Source organism: Caretta caretta, chromosome 10 (assembly GCF_965140235.1).
Source record: "Caretta caretta isolate rCarCar2 chromosome 10, rCarCar1.hap1, whole genome shotgun sequence".
NCBI lineage: Eukaryota > Metazoa > Chordata > Testudines > Cheloniidae > Caretta > Caretta caretta.
Window position 1 is genome coordinate 20,059,837 of NC_134215.1, and position 23,182 is coordinate 20,083,018.

General features: G+C 41.2%; 2 protein-coding genes across 4 annotated transcripts in view; one reads left to right on the forward strand and one right to left on the reverse strand.

The window, feature by feature from the left end:
* Positions 1–23,182, forward strand: part of MYH11 (myosin heavy chain 11) — a 101,888-nt gene that overhangs the window by 63,182 nt on the left and 15,524 nt on the right. For both annotated transcript variants that reach the window (XM_048865709.2, XM_048865707.2), the window contains exons 7-31: positions 485–548; positions 3,198–3,296; positions 4,096–4,239; positions 7,119–7,214; positions 8,395–8,513; positions 8,686–8,838; positions 9,466–9,639; positions 9,841–10,014; positions 10,596–10,710; positions 11,688–11,881; positions 13,062–13,183; positions 13,308–13,377; positions 13,549–13,709; positions 14,624–14,732; positions 15,385–15,516; positions 16,298–16,504; positions 17,137–17,274; positions 18,263–18,386; positions 19,139–19,310; positions 20,246–20,458; positions 20,836–20,980; positions 21,075–21,281; positions 22,024–22,128; positions 22,214–22,366; positions 22,830–23,078. In XM_048865709.2, the coding sequence (XP_048721666.2) occupies positions 485–548; positions 3,198–3,296; positions 4,096–4,239; positions 7,119–7,214; positions 8,395–8,513; positions 8,686–8,838; positions 9,466–9,639; positions 9,841–10,014; positions 10,596–10,710; positions 11,688–11,881; positions 13,062–13,183; positions 13,308–13,377; positions 13,549–13,709; positions 14,624–14,732; positions 15,385–15,516; positions 16,298–16,504; positions 17,137–17,274; positions 18,263–18,386; positions 19,139–19,310; positions 20,246–20,458; positions 20,836–20,980; positions 21,075–21,281; positions 22,024–22,128; positions 22,214–22,366; positions 22,830–23,078 (3,639 nt within the window). The remainder of the gene's footprint in view (positions 1–484; positions 549–3,197; positions 3,297–4,095; positions 4,240–7,118; positions 7,215–8,394; positions 8,514–8,685; positions 8,839–9,465; positions 9,640–9,840; positions 10,015–10,595; positions 10,711–11,687; positions 11,882–13,061; positions 13,184–13,307; positions 13,378–13,548; positions 13,710–14,623; positions 14,733–15,384; positions 15,517–16,297; positions 16,505–17,136; positions 17,275–18,262; positions 18,387–19,138; positions 19,311–20,245; positions 20,459–20,835; positions 20,981–21,074; positions 21,282–22,023; positions 22,129–22,213; positions 22,367–22,829; positions 23,079–23,182) is intronic.
* NDE1 (nudE neurodevelopment protein 1) overlaps positions 1–23,182 on the reverse strand; it is a 112,870-nt gene that overhangs the window by 48,087 nt on the left and 41,601 nt on the right. The window contains exon 9 of one of the 2 annotated variants that reach the window (XM_075132750.1): positions 21,465–22,150. The exons of the other annotated variant lie outside the window; for it this stretch is intronic. Coding sequence (XP_074988851.1) covers positions 22,114–22,150 — 37 coding nt within the window. The 3' untranslated portion in view covers positions 21,465–22,113. Of the gene's footprint in view, positions 1–21,464; positions 22,151–23,182 lie in introns of those variants that run through there. 2 annotated transcript variants of the gene reach the window in all.

Consider the following 23,182-nt stretch of genomic DNA (forward strand, 5'->3'; position numbering starts at 1 on the left):
CAAGATAGTAGTGGTTATATCTGTACCCTGCTCAGCATGTGGAGGGTCCTCTTTTGTTGAAGAATTAGCTACTGCCATGGTATTTCCCTGCCTGCCCCCCAACCCGAAGATATCTTTCTATGGCTCCAGGGATCTGTGTTGAGGAGAAAGAAGAGATTCACACCATCTCTCCACTGACCTTTCAGAAATCAAGGTGGAACTATAAATTCCATGGCCACTTGCAGGATCCCTGGGGTTTGTGAACTGGCCCCCAGCCTGCCAGACCTGGGTCCTTCCTTTTCATACTACCCAGATGAAACAGAGGCAAATCTCTGCAAGGAGAACCTCAGAGGCTTGCTTCCCTTCAGGCTCTTTCCAGGAGGTTTTGCTACAGGAGGCAGCAATTGGGCCTGTTGTTACAGAGCAGACAATGTTGTAACATGCCTCTTAAAATATGCTATAAAACACAGAAAGAGCCCAAGCTATGTCCTCTTCTCGTTGACAGGGTAAGTTCATCCGCATTAATTTTGATGTCACCGGCTACATCGTTGGAGCAAACATAGAAACTTGTATCCTTTTCAGTGAGCTCCATGGGAAACTAACTAGGGGGAGCAAAAGTAACATAAACAGACTTCCTTGCATGCCTAAGAAAGGCAAATATCACTAAGACTGATCTAAACAAAGGGCAGGGAGGGAATTAGCTCCATTTATGCTGATACCAATTTTGCAGTTTGTCTCACTCACTTTTACATTTTCTGTTCAGACTAATCAGTTTGTTTTCTCAGCTATCTGGACAGAGCACACTATTCCCCACGCAGCATCTCAGAAAATACTGACAGAACATCCCACCCAATCAGAGTATACTTTACTATCAAAAAAGAAAAGGAGTACTTGTGGCACCTTAGAGACTAACCAATTTATTCAGTTGATAGATTTCCACTCCATACGGCTAAATGCAGTGCCTTGCATAATGACAGGTTTCAGAGTAACAGCCGTGTTAGTCTGTATTCGCAAAAAGAAAAAAAGTACTTGTGGCACCTTAGAGACTAACCAATTTATAAAATTTTTATAAAATAAATTGGTTAGTCTCTAAGGTGTCACAAGTACTCCTTTTCTTTTTGCGAATACAGACTAACACGGCTGTTACTCTGAAACCTTTACTATCAGAGTCAGTCAAATAAACCATGTGTTATGGTAATGTCTTGTGGTTAAGACCCAACTTGGGAGATAGGGGTTCAGTTTCAGCTCTGTATCTGTGTGACTAGGGCAGGTCACTTAACTCCTGTGGCTTAGTTTTCCCCATCTGTAAAAGAGGGCTAATACTTCCTCGCCTCTCTATGGGGCTGTGCAGATAAATTCATTGTGTATGAGATGCTTCGGTACTAAGGCATTGAAGCCCATATAAGATTAGATTAAACTCGATAAATTTATGGAGGAGATGGTATGATGGGATAACATGATTTTGGCAATTAATTGATCTTTAAATATTCATGGTAAGTAGGCCCAATGGCCTGTGATGGGGATGTTAGATGGGGTGGGATCTGAGTTACGACAGAGAATTCCTTCCTGGGCATCTGGTGGTGAATCTTGCCCACATGCTTAGGGTTCAGCTGATTGCCATATTTGGGGTCGGGAAGGAATTTTCCTCCAGGGCAGATTGGAAGAGGCCCTGGGGTTTTTTTTGGCCTTCCTCTGTAGCATGGGGCACAGGTCACTTGCTGGAGGATTCTCTGGACCTTGAAGTCTTTAAACCATGATTTGAGGACTTCAATAGCTCAGACATAGGTGAGGTTTATCGCAGGACTGGGTGGGCGAGATTCTGTGGCCTGCATTGTGCAGGAGGTCAGACTAGATGATCATAATGGTCCCTTCTGACCTTAATATCTATAAATCTATGAAGTACTAGAATAGATGGACTCAAAGAAAACACTAGTGATAATATGCTGTTGGAGACTGTCTTTTGTACAGTGTCTACTACAACAAGGTCCTAATCCATGACTGGGGTGCCTAGGTGCTATCTCAATACCAATACATAAGACATTTACTTTTTCTTCAGCAAAGTTACAATAGGAAAGATGCAGGAATCAGGATTAAACCGACAAGAGGTGCTCTCCAGCAGGAATACGTTGAAATCTACAATTCCCCACCCCTTGTTAAACTTCTCCTGCCAAACTGATGGGAGGATTTCCATTCCTCTGGAATCACCTTTTCTGTATCTGTACTGCAAACCCAGCCTTGCCAGACATGACTTATCCTTGTCGCTCATAAAATTTGTTCCGTGCCAATATTTCTGGCACTGGAGTGCACCACCTATGTCCAAATGCTGGACATTTGCAAACAGCTTTTCTGGTGCAGATTCTGCAGAGTCCCGTACCTGGTCTTCACATCCTTTCCCCCCCTGCTCCATTTCAAATGGCAGACTGAGGGTATGTCTACACTGCGGTTAAAAACCTGTGGCTGACCTGTGTCAGCTGACTTGGGGGCTTAGGATAAGGGACTTTCATTGCAGTGAAGATGTTCATAAGCCAAAAGCTTTAAAGTTTGCCCCAGCCTGAACTAAAGGTCTGATCCTGTTCCTTCAGGAGACCCTAGTGTAGAACCAAGGACTTAAAAGAACCATTACGGCACTATTCTTCACAATTCATCATTGGCAGATGCTGTGCCATATGTACGTGTTGCCTACTCTAATTTTAGCAGATTAGATATTCATTAAAATAGTTAATTATTTTTACTTTTATATCTCCTACACCAACCTTGAAAGCAGTACTTCTGGAAAGGTGCGAAGACACTGGTTGATGTTGAAAGATTTATGCTAGGATCTGATTCCCGGACTGGTTATTCATGAGGAAGAAGGACATCACATCATGACATGACAGATATCATGTAAACTATTCAGATTAGGCCTGGTTCTGTAAACAGCTAGGCCTACATGAAATGAATGCTACCATGTTTAGTGCCATTGATCAGATATAAAATGGGACTACTCATGGTACTAAGTACTCAACCGAACATTCATATCACTTCTGAGTATTTCAATTGACATAATCAATAAGCACCGTATATGGTAGCAAGTGATTGCAGAATCAGACCGTTGGATGTTAGACATGCTAACATCCAACATGTGCCACTGATTGTACAAAGGCAATTGGCAGTGTTAGGATGCACAGAGTGAAATATGCCAGTAAGATTTTTTTTTTTTTAACCTACATAACGCCCAGATTTGCTTGAAAAGTCTCGTGCTATTCGCCAGGCTAGAGATGAGCGGACCTTTCATATCTTTTACTATATGATCGCTGGCTCTGGGGAACAAATGAAAAGTAAGTTCATCTTAAGACAGGTGACTATCTGAGCAGCAGTTGTGAAGGGCTGAGTTCTGTAATTGACCTTAATGTCTGAAACTGTAATTTCATTCAATCCTTGCTATAAGTAATGAGTTACTTGGCTATTCTAAACAATTCTACTTAAGAGTTGTAGAAATGTCCCAACTTATGTGTATCTGTTACTGGTGGTTTGTAGTTCATAGGTCACCCCAGCGCAAATAGGGAAGGGTCCACTAATAGATCAGGTGCAAGTCCCCAGGTCTAAAAAGGCCTACTTCTAAAACAAGTAGAAATGTGGGATTTTTTAGAACATTAAATTTGAAAAAGCTTTATGGAAACAATGGATCAGATCCCAGATGGTCAGGAAGCTCACAGCACTGCTCAGGGATATAGTACACGCCTGTTTTTTAGCATCATTCCAGCAATCAGGAATTGCCAGGACAAATGCCCTCTTTCCTATAGCCATTCCAACTTCACTGGCAGCTGTGAGAATACATTTTTAAAAGCTACTAGTGAGTGGAGACACCCAAACTCACTCGTAAGTTTTGAAAAATTAGGTCCTGGTAACTCTACACCACCTAAAATTCCATACACCAGGGAAGTCCCCAGTTGTCAAACCACTGATTGATTTTTTGGGGGGGTCTGATTTGCATCAAGGGAATGGACTTAACGGTCCAAAGATTTGAGAACTTAAAACGACTTTATACTCTGAACAATCAATGGGATTCAGATTTCTCATATGGGGGGGGGGTGTTTATCTTTTCTCTAAGTAGATTTTTTTCTTCACCTTTTATAGAGGATTTATTGCTGGAAAGTTTCAACAACTATACCTTTTTATCTAATGGCAATGTGCCTATTCCTGGTCAGCAAGATGATGAGATGTTCCAGGAGACCTTGGAAGCCATGACAATTATGGGTTTTAATGAAGAGGAGCAGCATGGTAAGAACTGATAGCAAGCTTTAGGTCAAGTAAAGCAAGTACTTTTACAAGCATCAGCTTATAGCTCTAAGAAATATTGCTGTAATCCCTGTGCACACTTTTACAGCAATGGAGTCTTCTCAAGATGTGCCACTATGCGAGCTGCATGTAAATGAACATCTAGTTTCATATTAGGAAGTTAATATTATTCAGGGCTCAAGTCCAGGCCTCTCTGGAGATGCATGGTCTTGTCACTGGACTAGGAACCAGAAATCCCAGAGTTCTAAACCTACCTGACTCCCTCTGCAAGTCATTCAGCCTCTATCTCTGATTCACCATCTTTCGAATGGGGTAATACCTCTCTCCCTCCAAAGTGCACTTGTGCTCTAAGAACTAATGGCACTATGTTCCCTTCTGCTGCATGCTGAGGAGGTGACTAAAACCAGACAAATTCCATGGAAATGGATCCAGAGTTTTCCCCATAGAGAAAATCTTCCCAGACATACAGTTGCCTCTTTTCCATCTGCAAGAATAACATGGGAACTCAATGCTGTATGATCAAGGGAGATATAATCAGATGGATAAGGGATGATGTTGGAGGACAGCTGTACTACATGGCATGCTCTCCTCTCTATTGTGGACCACATAGCATGCAAAGCAGAATTAGTTAGTGGTACTGGAACAGCATTAATTCCCCATAAAATCTCTGAAACCCATTGTAGGAGATGATATAACAAGCGCTGGTCAGCAGCTAACAGCATGGTGATTAAATTGCTCATACTGCCAATGCTTGAGGAAAACCCCTAAAAAACTAGGAGACAGCTCCTGTGTGTGTCAGTCTGGCTGGTGATCTATGGGGTTTGGGATCAGAGAGACCACTAGAACCCTGGCAAACAGTCATTATCAGCCTCACCTCAGCTCTCTAAACTTTTCATACAAAAAGAAAGGGGAAAGATGATGCAGCAGGATGTCTGGGGTGAATGTTGGATTTGCTATGCAAGGAGGCCTAATTGATTTAATGTTTGAAAAGACTGACAAAAATAGAAATTGCTATGTAAGTGCTATGTTGTTTTAGGGTGGAGGTTTTCAGAAACACTTAGCGTTGGCCTAATTCTGTCCCCACAGAAATAATGGTCAAACTGAACATCTTGAAAGTCCCACCCAGAATGTGATTAAACTGGCAGGAGTTCCATGACTGAAAATGGAATAAGTTATAAGAGGAGAAGAGTTACTATGTACATTCGACTGAGAAAATAAACTATTAGATTATATACAAAATATAATGCATAGAACAAACACAGAGATGTAGTGCATATGTATCTTAAATGTGGATCAGCTGAAATTTCTACATTTGTAATTTGTCACACAGACAGCAAAAAAAAAAAAAAAAAAAAGTTTTTTCCATCAATGTCAGAAGTGACAAATCCCATGAGAGCTGCTTGGAGAGGGAACATCACATGCATTCCGAACCCATTTGAATGCCAAACCATCAATACCGTTGTCAACATCCAGTAGTATTTTAAAAATTGGGTCTTGAAAGGTAAAACATAGCTATTAAAGGACAGACTTTTAAGCATCCTATCTGACAGAACTTCACACATGCTCACTATTAATGACCATTTAACGCTACTTTTTAGGCACTTTCCAACAATGATGACCAAAAAAAAGTTGCAAAATATTATTACTTAAATTTGAAATAATTGGGCCTGCCTTGAGCAGTTAATACGAGTATTACCCTGCAGGTTCAGGGCAGAGGGAAATGAACAACCACCTAAACTATCTTGAAAATGTACACAATGCAGACATAGAAGAACCATCTTAATAGTAGATTTGTGGTTTTAATTGTCATGACACTGTATGTATGCTTCTCCCCCCCGGGGTAGTGTTAGTCTTCATACCTGAAGTGACACCTGGTGGTCAGGACAATGGAGATCTCATTACTGACCACTTCTATCAAAACTGAGCCTGTGGGGTGCTGTGAACTCCATCAACTCCCACTGATTTCATTAGGAATGGAGGGTGCTAAACTCAGCATAGGACCTCTCAGGATTGGATTTAAAAGTGTCTATTTTAATAAAGGTGGCAGGTCTCATCTCCCATCAAGGCATGCAGGAGGAGATGATGCCTGCACCTTTCACTGGCATCAATAGTAATTCTTTGTATTGATCCCTTAATCCCCCATGCCTGGACCCCCAAAATATGAACCCGCTGAAGCATCATTCTCTGCTTGTACAAGTTTAGGAGCCTAGCAAAAAGAAGAATTAACCCCTGAAAGACAATCTGGTTTGTAAAGTGACAATGTATTTTAACATCTAAGGCAATGCAGTGTTATGTTAATGCACACTTTTGGAATTGCATTTTAATCAGATGTTTTGTATACTAAATACTTAGGCCCCAATTTTGCAAGACTTATACACGTGCTTAACTTTAATTCCATGGAACCGATAAGTTAACAAATAATATACTTCTAAGAGCAAAAGACAGACAATTACTATAAAATAACATACTGCAGCACAGTAGTCCCCAACCTATGGTCCATGAACCATCAACAGTCCTCAGAGCACTAAGTGGTGGTCATAAATACCTGACGTGGTGTTGGCTGCTCTTCTTATTTCCAGCTACTAAATGGTATTCAAAGTGAGCTACAGATACACCACCTGCTTTCCTAACATGACTTCCCCGGTAAGCAATTGCTTTAGTTGCTCCTGGCGCTTTGCAGTCACCAAGGCAGGGAGATGGCTCTGATAATCACAAACGGAAGGGGAGGTGAACCCACAAGAGACACTCTATAAAGATATGGTCTACACTATAAAATAGCTCTTGTAGGGAACATATTTGATTATATATGTATTATTTCTATTGATAGAATTCCTGACATTTTACTCTAATTTATTTTACAGATATGCTGAAGGTTGTTTCATGTGTCCTACAGCTGGGTAATATTATCTTCAAGAAGGAGAGAAATACTGATCAAGCTTCTATGCCAGATGACACTGGTATAATTTTATCTCCTCAAAATTTAAATTGAAAACCATGAATAGCATAATAAAATGACTGTGTCAAAGGTGGACTCACTGCTTGTGCACAGCCTCGTAGTGCGGCATAATGTAGCATAGCAGGCTCTCCTCATCCAGTACCCTCTGCTGACAGCTGGTTCAGACCTTCAAGGCTCTGCCTCTTCTCACCACTCAGCCAGGTCACATTCAGTCCAACCCTTTCCAGGGTAACAGAATCCCACAAAACAATTGTCTAGTGACCTTACATCAGGTGTCTGACTCCCAACTCTGAGCCCTGTCGTCTTCACTCCCCTTGTCTCAAGGCTCTCCATAGCCCTTGCCTCAAGGATGTGTGTGAGAGGGAGGTTCACACCATCTTTCCCCAATCACTGATAGGGGTGCCTAGGTCCTCCCTCTACAGCTCAGTACTACTGTAGTGAGCAGACAAGTTCTGCTCCTTTAGACCCCTTGCTGCCTCCCTAGACTGTTTTCTATATTGGTCCATCTGTAGGCCCCTTTTGCCCTCTCTAGGTTCTACAACGTTCCTTCCAGCTCTTGTAATGAGCAACACCTCCCAGAGCTTCCTCCCCAGAAGTCTAATTCCTACTCTTTTTTGGGGATCATCATAGCAGCTTCCACCACTCTCCTGTCTTTCAAGTGTTCCTCCTGACCTTCTTTCTAGTCTGGGCTTCTTCTCTTTATACTAACCACCCAGCTTCTCCCTTGCTGGGTCTTGACTTTAATTGGGCCTGACCCACCCTCCAGGTGCAACCAGGGGTGCTAATTGCTCTCTGACTCCTATTAATCCTTTCACTGCCAGTGTGGAAACACACCCCAAGACAGACTGTTAAGTAAATGTAATTTGTACCAGTCTTCTCATTTTCATTGTTGATTTTCACTGATGCTGCAACTATTGAAAAAGAGATTCTACACTTTAAATTAACAAAATTAACATGCATTGTATCTGGTGATCTTGAGTTCCTAGATGGCTGAACAATACATATGCTGCTGGTGTTGTGAATGACACTTGTGGAGTCTCTTTTGCGTATGCATGAGGAAGATATTTTCATGGAATGGAGGGATAATGTGTTCATCACTAGTCATACTGCTAGCATGAACATTTATTGATCTACCATGAGAAAATCCAGCGTGAAATAGAGTTTTATTCTCTTTATTGTAGCTGCACAGAAAGTGTGTCACCTGAGTGGTATTAATGTGACTGATTTCACAAGGGCAATTCTAACACCACGGATCAAAGTTGGACGAGACGTTGTTCAGAAAGCTCAGACGAAAGAGCAGGTATCAATTTGTGATCTCCTTAACTCTGCTAACCTTCTTCTTTAAAAATCGGTGTGGGGGAGAAATAGCAACTCTATCCCTTGCACCCCATGTACTGTTCTATATGGAAGATAAAGTTTGATTTTGATTTGTTCTTTCATTTCATTTCTTCTTCCCTGCCCTGCTTTAATAGGCAGACTTTGCAGTAGAGGCTTTAGCCAAAGCAACATATGAACGTCTGTTCCGTTGGATTCTTAGTCGTGTGAACAAAGCTCTGGATAAAACAAAAAGACAAGGAGCTTCTTTCTTGGGGATCCTTGATATCGCTGGATTTGAGATTTTTGAGGTATGTGCTATTTTGGCACAAGATGATCTGAACATTTTAACTTCCCACTCATGTATTTCACTCTTTCGTTTTAGTTAGTCTCATTATCTGTCTTTTTCTAAAAGTCTTAAACCCTGATCCTGCACTGAGAACCAGGTGGGCAGACCCTCTGCAACTGTGCAGCACTACTGGGCTCTGTATGGATGCAGGGATCAACCTGCTCCATCCTCAGTGGAGCACTGGGACCTTAAGCAGCGCTCTAGACCTGTGTGGGGTGGGAATACACTGAATATTGTTCTGTGAAGTTTGTGAAGAGTCCGCCTGGGTACTCAGAAATTTAAGGAATGCAGTAAGTGGATTATAAACTCGTACTACTTCAGTGATAAAGCGGCACCTACATAAAACTACTGAGAATTACATTGAGTTGAAAAAACAAACTTAACTATAACTGGTTAACCTAATGTCTAAAAGTTTAATGTAAATTTTCATGTAAAGCCAAGGTAAGGGTAGTAAAATCTACTCCCTTATAATGTAAAGATTATTGCTAATGAAAGTACTAGATGATACAAAATGTTATCTTACTCTTCAAATTTCTCTTGTACATTTATTTTTAAATATAATCATTCAGTTCTTTCATCCCATTTTCAGGTCAATTCTTTTGAACAATTGTGTATCAATTACACAAACGAGAAACTTCAGCAGCTCTTCAACCACACAATGTTCATACTGGAGCAGGAGGAGTATCAGCGTGAAGGCATTGAATGGAATTTCATTGACTTTGGCCTTGATCTGCAACCTTGCATTGAGCTGATTGAAAGACCAGTAAGATTACATGTCTTTCTGGGGGACAACATTGTGTAGGTTGGATAAGGGATGTTTATATCTCAGTCCAACAGGGAGTTTGGGTAACCTTAGACTTTTTGGCTCAATTGTTTCAGAGTATGATTATAAATAACCTAGAGGAAACTGAAGGTGGTTTTCTTTCATTGCATATGACTGATGTGTCTACTGCTCATGTTGCAGAACAACCCGCCTGGTGTCCTGGCTCTCCTGGATGAAGAGTGCTGGTTCCCCAAAGCTACAGATACATCCTTCGTAGAGAAACTATGTCAAGAACAAGGCAGTCATGCCAAGTTCCAGAAGCCTAAACAACTCAAGGACAAAACTGAGTTCTCCATAATCCACTATGCAGGAAGGGTACTGGACAGGACTAAGCTCTCTCACTATATAAAACTTGTACCTCTTTGATGTCCAAACAGTGAAATATACAGCCAAAATGTGATAGATTGCCAAGAAATAGAATCGAAGTACTGAGAGTGACTTAGTTTGCTGAAAAAGTGCTTTCATTCTGTAACATATAGAAAGCGCTCAGAACTGGTCTAATTCTGCTCCCATTGAAGTCCATCCCTGGTGAAATCCACTGATTTCAATCTGAGCAGAGTTATCCCAAAGCTGAGTGTTTCTCAAAATGCCACTACTTTGGAGTCGCCAAATAAATTCACAAAGATAGTAGGGGTCCACTGATGTGGATATGGCAGGAGGACTGGGGCCCTGAAATATGAGTGCATTAACCTTGAAGAGCTGGGCATGTACCAACCTTAATCCATGTGAGCAAATCCTATCTACACAGGGCATTTCACATTATTATTATTAATTATTATTATTATTATTATTATTTGGAGTGTTGTAGTGGCCAAAGTTCCCAGTCAGGTTCAGGGCCCTCGCTATCAAAATTCCTGACTGACAACAGATTTTTACATGAGTGATATTTTCTAAAGGTTAACTACAGTGCAAGTGCCTGGCTAACGAAGAACATGGATCCACTAAATGACAATGTGACTTCTCTGCTGAATCAGTCTTCAGACAAATTTGTGGCAGATCTTTGGAAAGATGGTATGAATCTGAACTCTAAGCATGTAACGTTGTATAAAGAGCTGACAATGATCCTGTAGGAACTATTCTGATTGCTTTCTGTCCCTTATCAGTGTTAGGTACCGAGGGCATTAAACTCCTTTTCCCAAACTTATTAAATCTTTAAACTGTACTCCTCAGAGACAGTGTGTAAGCTCCATCAAATCAATTACTTACTTAAAAATGCCATCCAAAAAGATCATGAAAATGAAGGTTCAGCATGTAGCTGTTATTGAACTTGTAACATTGAGCAGCTTATATTATTGTTACTTCTGAAGAGTGATCATGTACAATCCATATCTCACTCCCACCTCTCAAATGAGTGTCCCATGGGCATTGCTAAGAAGACGTAATTTCACTGGCCCCTGCGAGCATGATCTTCTGTTACATAGCACTTTTAATCTAAAAGAATCACAAGAAGCTGTACAAACATATGTGTAATATAAACAGCAGAACCCTAATTTTTCCAAAGGACTTGGAGGATACCCCAAACATTCAGATAATCAGGGGAAATGACCCAGAAGAGAGTGTGGTCCAGTGTGTGCAACACTGGGGTAGGAATCAGGAGGTGTGGTGGGGAGTTTTCCCAGTTCTAACTTGCTAGGTAATTCTATATAGGGGTGTTGTGAGGAGACATTAATGTTTTTGTAGACTAAATGTAAATGTAGCCCATACATAAGGGCTAAGTGTTCTATATTAATAGCCATGCGTTCAACAGCAATGTATTCAGTCATCAGTCCCTGAGAAGTTGTATTTTCAGCATTGACACAGAAGTAGTAGACCTTACCAGATATTTAATCTTCTCTATATCTATGACTATTGCCACTAAACTTTTATATAGTACCACAATATACGGTTAGATTATACTAGATTTTAATATGTGCAGTCATGCCAGAAGCAATGAACTTTGAAGATGGTCTGTCCGAGAGGTTCCATTCACACTTGTTTTTATGTTTCAGTGGACCGCATAGTGGGGCTGGACCAGATGGCAAAGATGACTGAAAGTTCACTCCCTAGTGCTTCAAAAACCAAGAAGGGCATGTTCCGTACTGTTGGGCAACTCTATAAGGAGCAACTGACCAAGCTGATGACCACCCTAAGGAATACAAATCCAAACTTTGTCCGTTGTATCATTCCAAATCATGAAAAAAGGGTACGTTTCAAATGCTCAGGTTTCAAAACCTTGGCACAGAGCCCATTATTCTTGTCATGTTCTAGTAACTCTAACAGTATACTGTAGACTCCACTAATTCCCAGACTTTTTACTAAGGAAATCCTATCCCAGCCTCATGCGGAGGGGAGGCTCCAGGAGTGGGGATGGGTTGGAGAGGAAGCTACCCCATACTCGCCCCACAATGGCAGCTCCTGTCCATGGTGTTGGAAATGGCAGTGAGTGGTGTTACCTGGCACATGGGATCACAGCAGCACTCAGGTTTGGCCCAGCTGCCCCTAATGTCATGACAGAGGGAAAGCCAGACCTCATTTGTGTGAGTGGCATTGCAACCTGGTGCACAGGGTCACAGAACCACTCAGATTTGGCCTGGCCACCTCTCCATCATGACAGGGGGGCAGCCAGGCCAAATTTGAGTGAGTGGCACTGTGAACTGGTGCACTGGATTTCAACACAGGTCACAACACCGAGACAAGGGAGTCAGGCCCAGGCCCAGGCTCCCGGGACAGGAGCCACCACTGTGGGGTGAGTGTGGGGCAGGGTTGGTCTCCCAACCTGCCCCCTTGAGGCCTCTACAGCAGGCCCACAATCCATGTACAGCTTCCCATGACCCACTGGTAGATCATGACCTTCTGCCTGGAAAACACTGTTGTAGATGACAGTAATATAGAAAGAAATGTAGGGCTGGAAGGGACCCTGAGAGGTCATCAAGCCCAGTCCCCTATGCTGAGGCAGGACCAAGTAAACCTAGACCATCCCTGACAGGTGTTTGTCCAACCTGTTCTTAAAACCTCCCATAATAGGGATTCTGCAACCTCCCTTGGAAGTCTATTCCAGAGCTTAAATACTCTTGTAGTTAGAAAGTTTTACCTAAATCTCCTTTGCTACAGATATAGCCGATTACTTCTAGTCCTACCTTCAGGGACGCAGAGAACAACCGATCCCCATCCTCTTTAGAACAGCCCTTAGCATGTCTGAAAACTGGTATCAGGTCTCCCCTCAATCTTCTTTTCTCAAGACTAAACATGCCCAATTTTTTTAACCTTTCCTCATAGGTCATATCTTCCATTATAATGCTATGCCAGTAATACACTTTCCAAACGTCTATCTTCCTTCCTCATTTATTTTATATGCTAAAACTGAAAATATCTTTATTCCAAAGGCTGGCAAACTTGATGCCCATTTGGTGCTGGAGCAGTTACGATGCAATGGTGTCTTGGAAGGGATTCGTATCTGTCGGCAAGGATTCCCTAACAGAATTGTCTTCCAGGAATTCCGCCAGCGGTAGGACACTGCTATAGTACCATATGATTTGGAGTGTTGTAATACACATTCATCTGTGCTGAAACTAAGATCACGGCTGTGCTAAATAATCAGTTTTCCTTTTCTACGCCATTTCTGTTTACAGATATGAAATTCTTGCCGCAAATGCTATTCCTAAAGGATTTATGGATGGGAAACAGGCTTGTATATTGATGGTGAGCAGAGTGTTTTCAACCAAAATTAATGAAGTCAGGAACATACATTTTACATGGAAATGGTTAATTTTTCTGCTAACGGTGTAAAAACCATTCCAATGAAAAGTACTTAATTTAAGACTGTACTGTAATGACAGTGTCAACAAAATATCTTTGTTTCCCTCCCAATAGATCAAAGCATTAGAACTTGATCCCAACTTGTACAGGATTGGACAAAGTAAAATCTTCTTCAGAACTGGTGTTCTGGCTCATCTGGAAGAGGAAAGAGACTTGAAAATCACAGATATCATTATTGCTTTCCAAGCTCAGAGTCGAGGCTACCTGGCAAGAAAGTAAGACTGCACTGTCAGAAACACAATAAGTCTATGGCAATGTATATCATGGTGTGTAGTTATCTGCATTGCAAATTGAGGCTTTTTTTTAAAAATGAGGTTTATGGTTATTGTGACATTTTGGGTGCCACTGTAATGCAAAGGTATCAGATGCAGTACATTACATAAGACGGCATACTCCTTCCCCCTAAGATCAATTACATAGAATAGATGTACTTCAACTACTTAGACTGTAAACTGTAAGTACTATCTTTTTTGTTCTGTATTTGTATGACCCTTGACACAACAGCGTTCTGGTCCATGACTAGGAATGCTAGATTCTACCACAATACAAATAATAAAGCTGATGCCATTTGCAAAGTGTTAAACCCCATTGATACAGAGCTTGGACCTGAAGCACTGGGCACTTGAGTCACCTGACCATACGTCCAATTAATTTGAACCCAACTAAGCACTCTAAGAAGTAAAAGTCCATTTTTTAAATATTAACAGTAAAGGTTCTTCCCTTGGGCCCTGCCATCAAAGCCCTCAGACTTCTGAGCAAACAGTTTTAAATATGATATGATTAAAGAGTGAGGACCTGAATAAAAAGCCTAGATCTGACTGCCTGCATACCCAGGATTCTGGAGACGTCCATACTCAGATCTGGATTTTGTGGTTTGATCTCATCTCTACAATTAAGCCATTGTAAAAAACAGCAGAATAAAATATTGAAAAGACAGACAAAATTACCACCTTTCCTATGGGTACCACAAATAATGAGACACTTTTAAAGTGAGAGCTTGCACCAGACATCCCAAACTTTCACACAGATTCGTTCACCAGTGTTGCTTTTTTTGAAATGTATTGTGCAGACAACTTGTGCTCACTATTTTCAAATTATTTGAAGGAAGTTGCTTTGTATTTAATTACAGGGCCTTTGCCAAGAGACAGCAGCAGTTAACAGCAATGAAGGTCATTCAGAGAAACTGTTCTGCTTACCTGAAGCTAAGGAACTGGCAATGGTGGAGACTGTTCACTAAAGTAAGTGATTGTCATTCAGTGAATTTCTCTTCAGCCTTCCAAATGAGAGAGATTGTCTAGGATTCCAAGTCATGCTAGGAGGAAGGACTTTTACTGATTTATAGGGCCTGCTCCAAAGTCCATTGTAATCAGTAAAAGAGTCACATTGATTTCAGAGGGTTTAAGATTAGGCTCATTGTCAGAAAAGTTTTGAGCATATTTCTGGAATATGATTAAAAGTATGGGTCATTCGGTCTTTATTCAGATGATGAAAATAAGCCCCTGAAAAGGATCCACACAAGAAGAATTAGCATGTTTAGATCTTTAATTTCATATCAGAAGTTGAAATGAGTTAGTGAAGAGGTGCCCTGCATCACAACTCCCCAACAAATCTTGTTCTAATTGTCCCGCTTCATAAGTCTCACCGGAGAGTCAAAGGACTGACATGACCCAAAGAATGAAATAGCCTTTTTAACAGAGAAGTGGCCTTCCATGAGCGTTGCTAAAGCTCAATGGTGTGAGGAAGCTTCCAGTGCAACTGACTGTGTTGTATTTGTCCACTACCTTCATAATAGAAAAGTTCGTCTGTAGGGCTCTCAGTCTGGCATCCTTGATAAATATTGCATTCACTAAAATAAATGCTGAAAAGGAACATTCACACTTGTTTTTTCAGGTGAAACCACTGTTACAAGTGACCCGCCAAGAGGAAGAAATGCAGGCCAAAGATGAGGAGCTACAGAGAACAAAGGAAAGGCAACAAAAAGCAGAGAGTGAATTGAAGGAACTGGAGCTGAAACATAATCAGGTGACATACAGTTGTGGACCACTACTGGAAACTTTATCAATTATTTTATTTTTAGAAGCTTATTAAATGTTACAAAATACATCAAAAGGGTCTGTTCTCCTTACGCTTCTGATCCTCTTAATGTCAATGGACCTGAACCAAAGCACTCTGCAGTCCACTGCCAGACTTCAAGAGCCTGGACCCCTAGATCTCCTGTCAGTGTAATAATCTCTATTTACTGGCAATCTAGGAGAACCATGGAATCATAGAAATGTAGGGTTGGAGGGGAGCTTACAAGATCATCTAGTCCAGCCTCCTGCACTGAGACAGGACCAAGTAAACCTAGACCATCCCTGATAAGCATTTTTCTAAACTGTTCTTAAAAAGCTCCAATGATGAGGATTTCACAATTTACCTTGGAAACCTATTCCAGAGTTTAACTACCCTTATAATTAGAAAGCTTTTCCTAATATCTAATCTAAATATCTCTTGCTGCAAATTAAACTGATTACTTCTTGTCCTATCTTTGGTGGACATGGAGAACAATAAATAGGTCATCGTCCTCTTTATAACAGCCCGTAACATGTTTGACTTAACACGTCGCCACTTGTCTTCTTTTCTCAAGAGTGAACAAACAAACTTTTTTTAACCTTTCATCATAGGTCAGGTTTTCTAAACTTTTTATTACTCTGGTTGCTCTCCTCTGGACAGTCTCTCCCATTTGTCCATATATTTCTTAAAGAAAGCAGCACTGGGTAACTTGTGAGCTAAGTTTGAAATGCATATCCATTTATCTGCATAGCTATGTGAAGAAAAGAATCTCCTTCAGGAACAGCTTCAGGCCGAGACCGAGCTATATGCTGAAGCTGAAGAGATGAGAGTCCGCCTAGCTGCTAAAAAGCAAGAGCTGGAGGAGATCCTGCATGAAATGGAGGCCAGGATTGAAGAGGAGGAGGACCGCAGTCATCAATTGCAAACAGAGAAGAAAAAGTTGCAACAACAAATGCTGGTACTGTAACCTATGTACAGGTCATGCACTTGCACCTCGCTGAAAAAAATTGGCAACTACTGATCCTGTGAAAGCGGCTGCTATATAGTGCTTTATGGAATATGTATCCGCTGCACGAGTGGTTCTCACACATTTGTACTGGTGACCCCCTTCACACAGCAAGCCTCTTAGTGCAGCCCCCCCTTATAAATTAAAAAACCTTTTTTACATTTAACACTATTGTAAATGCTGAAGGCGGAGAGGGGTTTTGGGGGGAGGCTGACAGCTTGTGACCCCCCATGTAATAACCTCGCGGCCCCCTGAGGGGTCACAACCCCCAGTTGGAGAACCCCTGTGCTACACAGTAGTAGGAATGCTTTTCTGCTGTTTTCCCCTCCATGTAATTCTTTATAGTATACAGGCACATTCTTCCCCTATCCCTATTTAAAATATTTAAAGAGTATCTTTTCTAAATAGCTAGATTACTAAATCTTTCCTTCCTCCTTATGGTTCCTCCTTATGGTTCACCCATTTCTTAAAACTAGAAAAGTTTTTAATATGTCCATATCTGTTTGGGCAGGCCTGAAATAGGCCCTGTAGTACATTCATTTCTAGAGTTCACGTTTTTGGGGGCTTTTTTCCCCAACAAAAAGGACCTTGAGGACCAGCTGGAAGAAGAAGAAGCTGCAAGGCAAAAACTACAACTTGAGAAAGTAACAGCAGAGGCCAAGATAAAGAAAATGGAAGACGACATTCTCGTAATGGATGATCAGAACAACAAGCTGACCAAGGTCAGTGTCATGGGCCCAGTTTTCTACTTAGTGCAAAATCAATGTAAGATGAAAAGATCTCCTCTTCAGCTACAATGGTAACAATAACTTAGCACTTCATAGTCACGTAGCTAGCAGGCCATAAGCCCTTCGTGTCTGGAATGGGCTGGTGACAACGTTGCCATGTTTATCCTAGACCATTTTAAATCTTATTAAAAATCTAAATGTTGTTGGCTTTTTGAGTCCTCTAATGGCAAAAAATATTTCCAAGCAAAAAACCCCATAGCAGTTAAGCAAGATCAGTGGAAACATTCCCCTTTAGCTCCTAGAAAGAACAGACAGCTCCCCCTATGCACAAAACTTACTAATTCCTTTTAACTTGTAAAATTGTACATAATCATCTAACTGTTGTTTAACTATATTACTGCTACGTCTTGATGCTACCTCCATTAACGTCTATACCACTTACTTTCTAAAATAACTGAATACTAAGAGATAAAAGAGAGTTGAGCAATAAACTTTGCTAAAGGATATCTGCGTGTTCCTCCCAATCTGGGATAATTGGTATAACTTCTTATGCATCAAGCTAAGTATATAGGGTCACCTCATGCAGAGGGCCAACACTTCATGCACCACTTACCTCCTATTTTGAGGGCTTTAATTATGCATAGGCCTTGTACTGGTCCTCTGGATGGGAGGAATTTCACCCATAAACCCTAAGGCCATGATTCAGAAATGCACTTGAAGTACACATGTGTTAAAATACTTTCCTAAATCGGCACCCAAGTGCTTACTAGCATAGAGTGGGTATAAAGAATCTAATCGTCTAGTTCATCTCATAAAAAGCATCCACCACTTTCCATTGCCTCTATAATCAAAGTGCTACATGACACTGTCAGGAAATGTGGCATTTAAAAAGACCTGATTTATTTTTTAGTGTGTACATTGGCATTTCATAAGTATGAATAATATATGTTCTATCTGTAAATGGAAACTTCTTTTTCTTAAGGAAAGAAAACTCCTTGAAGAGAGAATAAGTGATTTAACAACAAATCTTGCAGAAGAAGAAGAAAAAGCCAAAAACCTTACAAAGCTGAAAAACAAACATGAATCAATGATTTCAGAACTGGAAGGTATTGTAAACCAAACGTGGTTTTATATCAATTGCTTATTTGACTTGTATTTTTAAAAGACTCCTTTAAAAAATAGAGATAATACATTTACCATCTAGGTTTTCTGAAATTCCGGAACAAGAAATTCTGTAGTAATTACCAAGTAAAAATTATTTTTAATGACCGTCCTGGTGGGCTCTTTCCAAGTAGGCCCAAATGTAATTTTAATTGTTTTGTAAGTTTGTTTTTCACTTTTAATTTCAAATGGTATTTGCCAGATTCAATATTCTGGGGCCAGTTAGAACTACGTATTACAATATTTATGAGAAACCCAGGCTTTCATTTATTACAAATCATTTTTTTAAAATCCAAGTCAGACAAAGGTAAAAGAAATGAACAATTTCATTTGTGTTTCTTGGAGAATGAACCCAACCTACAAAAGCTATGGGATGGGAACAATGCATAAGCAAAACAGAGGTCCCTATTTTGTTACAAAGTCAGCACAAAGAAAATATGGCAAAAAGTAGTGCTTCAGAATACTGGGGAGCAATGAGCTCATAATTTATGGATGGACAGAAAGTAAAGTTTGTGTGCTAGTTGCAAGTCACTAGCCCTTCACCACAAAAGAAAATTGACTTGTAATTCCGTGTATAAGCAAATGGAGAAATACAGTGACCTCACTGGTTTTCCATGTATACGTTCCTATGTTCAGGCTCACTTTGAGAATTCCTTGGGCTGACTCACTACCCTGACAAGAATCCTTATTTTTCCAGTGCGACTGAAGAAAGAAGAGAAGAGCAGACAAGAACTGGAGAAAACAAAGAGGAAGCTGGAGGGAGAAGCTAGTGATCTGCATGAGCAGATTGCAGACCTACAAGCGCAGATTGCCGAACTAAAGATGCAGCTGGCCAAAAAGGAGGAAGAGCTGCAGGCCGCTCTTGCTAGGTATCCAACTCCTACAGACAGAAGGGCCTTAGCTGAAAGTGCAGATCTGGACCTGCACACACCAATCCCCGCTCACACTTTGGGAAAGTTCAGCTCTGAATCTGATCTCTGCACTTTGAAGTGCAGGCTATAGACAAAATACACGGCAAATTACTACAGGTCTGCCCCGACCATGAATCATTCAAATAAATGGGGGAGGGAGGGGAGGGTTTCCGATAGACTTAAATAGAAGCAGGATCCTCAGGCCATGAGAAATCAGGGCTTGAAATGTCACTGGCCACCAAGCCCCCACTGAGCAGTAAGATCCTTCCACACCTCAATATCCTCTGGGATACTGTCTCTCCAGACAGGTGAAACAACCATTTTCCCAAGCCTCCCCTCCCCTTCTTTCCATATTTCTTTCCTGCATTGGGGGCCCAGTTTCTTACATGTCAAACAGTTGAGAAAGTCTTACTCTGCAGATACCAGTGATCCTCCCAATTGTCTATGTCATCCAAGAGATGAGGACACCTCATCTACTTCTGTCATTCTCTCTCCATGCTGGTTAGGACTGTCTGCACAATGAGTTAAAAGCTGAACCTAGCACATACATTCAAACATATATTTAGGATGGGATTTTCAAAAACTCTTGGAGTTGGCCTAATTCTGTTCATACCGAGGTCAATAGTAAAAGCTCCTATGGCTTTCTAAAAGACTAAGAGTTAGGTCACTCAGAAAACCTTACCCTTAAATACACAGTTTAAGCTATACTAACATAAGATGTTGTGTTATCTTATCTATTATCTGGTGTGGATTAATTACATTTCCTAGTAAAATTAAAATTAAAAAACAATGGATTCATTTAGGTTATTTGGATTGAAATCATACCACCAGCTCCCAACAGCTCAACACACTTGACATTTTTTTTATATTTACATCATACTTTTTTTGTCCAGGCTTGAAGATGAAATTGCTCAGAAGAATAATGCCCTCAAAAAAATCCGTGAGCTGGAAGGTCACATCTCTGATCTCCAGGAAGACTTGGATTCTGAGAGAGCAGCAAGAAACAAAGCAGAAAAACAAAAGAGAGACCTGGGTGAAGAGCTGGAGGCCCTGAAAACAGAACTTGAAGATACATTGGATAGCACAGCTACACAGCAAGAACTCAGGTATAAAGACCTAGCATATGGTAGAAAAACAAATGTAGCCAAAAATCACTGTAAAAAGACATAAAATCAGAAAGCACTATTTCAGTAAAATATTGCATACCACATATCTCGTGGTATGTAAAGATCTGCACATCTGGAGGGAACAACATGCACAAACCCCAGTGCGAGGAACTCTTGGATTCTTATTCAGGCTCTGACAGTGTTACCCTACGTAGGATTGGACAAGTCACTTAATTAACTAATAATTCTAAAGTGCTACTATAGATGTGCTGCTGCTGCCGCCATTATTTATTATCACTCAGCTGTACAATAACACAGTATCCTGTGTGATTAGATTGTCTCCCAGCTGTTCCATTCGTGTGTGTATTGCTTTCCAGAGCAAAGAGGGAACAGGAGGTCACAGTGCTGAAGAGAGCTCTGGACGAGGAAACTCGGACTCATGAAGCCCAGGTCCAGGAGATGAGGCAAAAGCATAGTCAGGCTGTGGAAGAGCTAACAGAACAGCTGGAGCAATTTAAACGGGTAAACTGAAACCACGACCCTGAAAATGGGTTTATCTATTAGACATTGTGGATCTCTTTTACACAGCGTATTTTTCTTTGCCCTATGCATTCAGGCCAAAGTAAACTTGGACAAGACCAAGCAGACACTAGAGAAAGAAAATGCTGACCTGAGTACTGAAATCAGGTCACTAAATCAGGCCAAACAAGAGGTGGAGTACAAAAAAAAGAAGCTGGAAGTGCAACTTCAGGAGCTACAATCCAAATACACCGATGGCGAGCGCGTCCGGGTGGAACTCAATGAAAAAGTCCATAAATTGCAGGTAAGAAATACCTTCTTCAGTGACCTGAGAGGCTCAGTGAGACAACTGGATATGGAGTGACTGACTTATTCTGGGTCCCACACAATGGTGGTGCTGGTACAAACCATTACTCATTTCTAACTAAATGCCCATTCCCAACAACTGTTAACTCACAAATGCAGCAAAAAAAGGCTTCTTAGCAGGTTGTGTGGTAAAAATAGAATACGGTTTTATTTTGTATTTGCATTTGAAAACCAACTTTTCCAAATCAATTTCTTCATAACAAGTTGCATTCCATTGGGTATAGACCTCTCCACTCAACTAGGGAGCGTGACAGAGGGAGTGGGGCACAAAAGCAAGGCACCCTTTGCATGGAGCTGTTCTACAGCAGTGCTGGACAAATGGAGGTTCAATAAAGTTGCAGGTGACAGAATTCCAAGAAACTTCCACCCCAAACATAAGCCTACCTGCTGTGGATTGGCTCCACAGCCCTGAAATCTCACAAATTCTCTTAGCAAAACTTTGGCAACATCCACCATTCTGACATGATTTTTGCTGTCTTGAATTACATCTGAACTGGAAAACAGGCCTCTTCTTGGATTCTGGAAGTGACCAGGAAGCACAGGAGCAGTTCCTGGTCCTGGCATTCAAATACAAACTGTGATTCAGGAGTCCAGTCTGGACCCATCTCAAACATAGCTGGGGTAGATGAGATTGAAGCTATACAAAATGACTGAAAACATTCAATGTGATTTTTCTTTAGGTTGAAGTGGAAAATGTTACCAGTTTGCTCAGTGAAGCAGAAACCAAGACAATCAAACTCACTAAGGATGTTGCAAGCTTGGGAGCTCAGCTACAGGATACACAGGTAGGCTTCCCACTGGGATAACCTGTATAAAACATATTGAAAAAGAACAAAAAATGACGATGTTCTATTATGATGATCTCTGTAGGAGCTGCTTCAGGAGGAAACTCGGCAGAAACTGAATGTAGCTACCAAGCTTCGCCAACTGGAGGAGGAAAATAACAGCCTGCAAGAGCAGTTGGAGGAAGAAGCAGAAACAAAACAAAACCTAGAGCGACATATTTCGACACTGACAGTACAGGTACAGTGGCACAGTTAGAACATTAGCTCTGGTGCTCAGTCTTTACAATAGGTCCATAGATTACAGATCTCTAGTTATCCCTATACATCTTAGCCAGTGAACTATTGTTACTAGGCCAGAAGCACCAAGTATAGGACCTGTAGGCCAACTGTAGCCTGTGGAATTCTACAGGGCAGCCAGTAGCCACCCTCTTTAATGCAGAGGAGAGTGTGACCACAGGACTACTGGCGATACCTTGGTGCAAGATCACTCGCCTCATGATGGAGTCTGGAGCAATGGGCCTATAGCCTCTGTAGGCTGCCTCATGATGTTAAAGATGAGTGACTGCCATCAGCCTCATATTGAGTGCGTTAGGTGCACGCCTGTGGGTTCCTTGGACTATGTCAGGTGCAGCCCACTGCTGTGCAAACTTAGAGTGGCTCTGCTATACAGACTTATTTCATTCCTTGAATTCAAATTTCAGCTTTCTGACTCAAAGAAGAAGCTCCAGGAATATACCAGCACAATAGAGAGTATGGAGGAAGGCAAAAAGAAGCTCCAGAAGGAAATTGAAGGGCTCACGCAGCAGTTTGAGGAAAAAGCTGCTTCTTATGACAAACTGGAAAAAACCAAGAACAGACTCCAGCAGGAGCTGGATGATCTGATAGTGGACTTGGACAACCAACGCCAGCTGGTCTCCAACCTGGAGAAAAAGCAGAAGAAGTTTGATCAGGTATGAGCTTATGGTCAACTCCCTTCATGTTATAACCTAACTCTGCTGGGAGTCATGGGTGCAGAGAGTAAGTTGTTGAGTGGGAATTAACATAGTTATAGAAA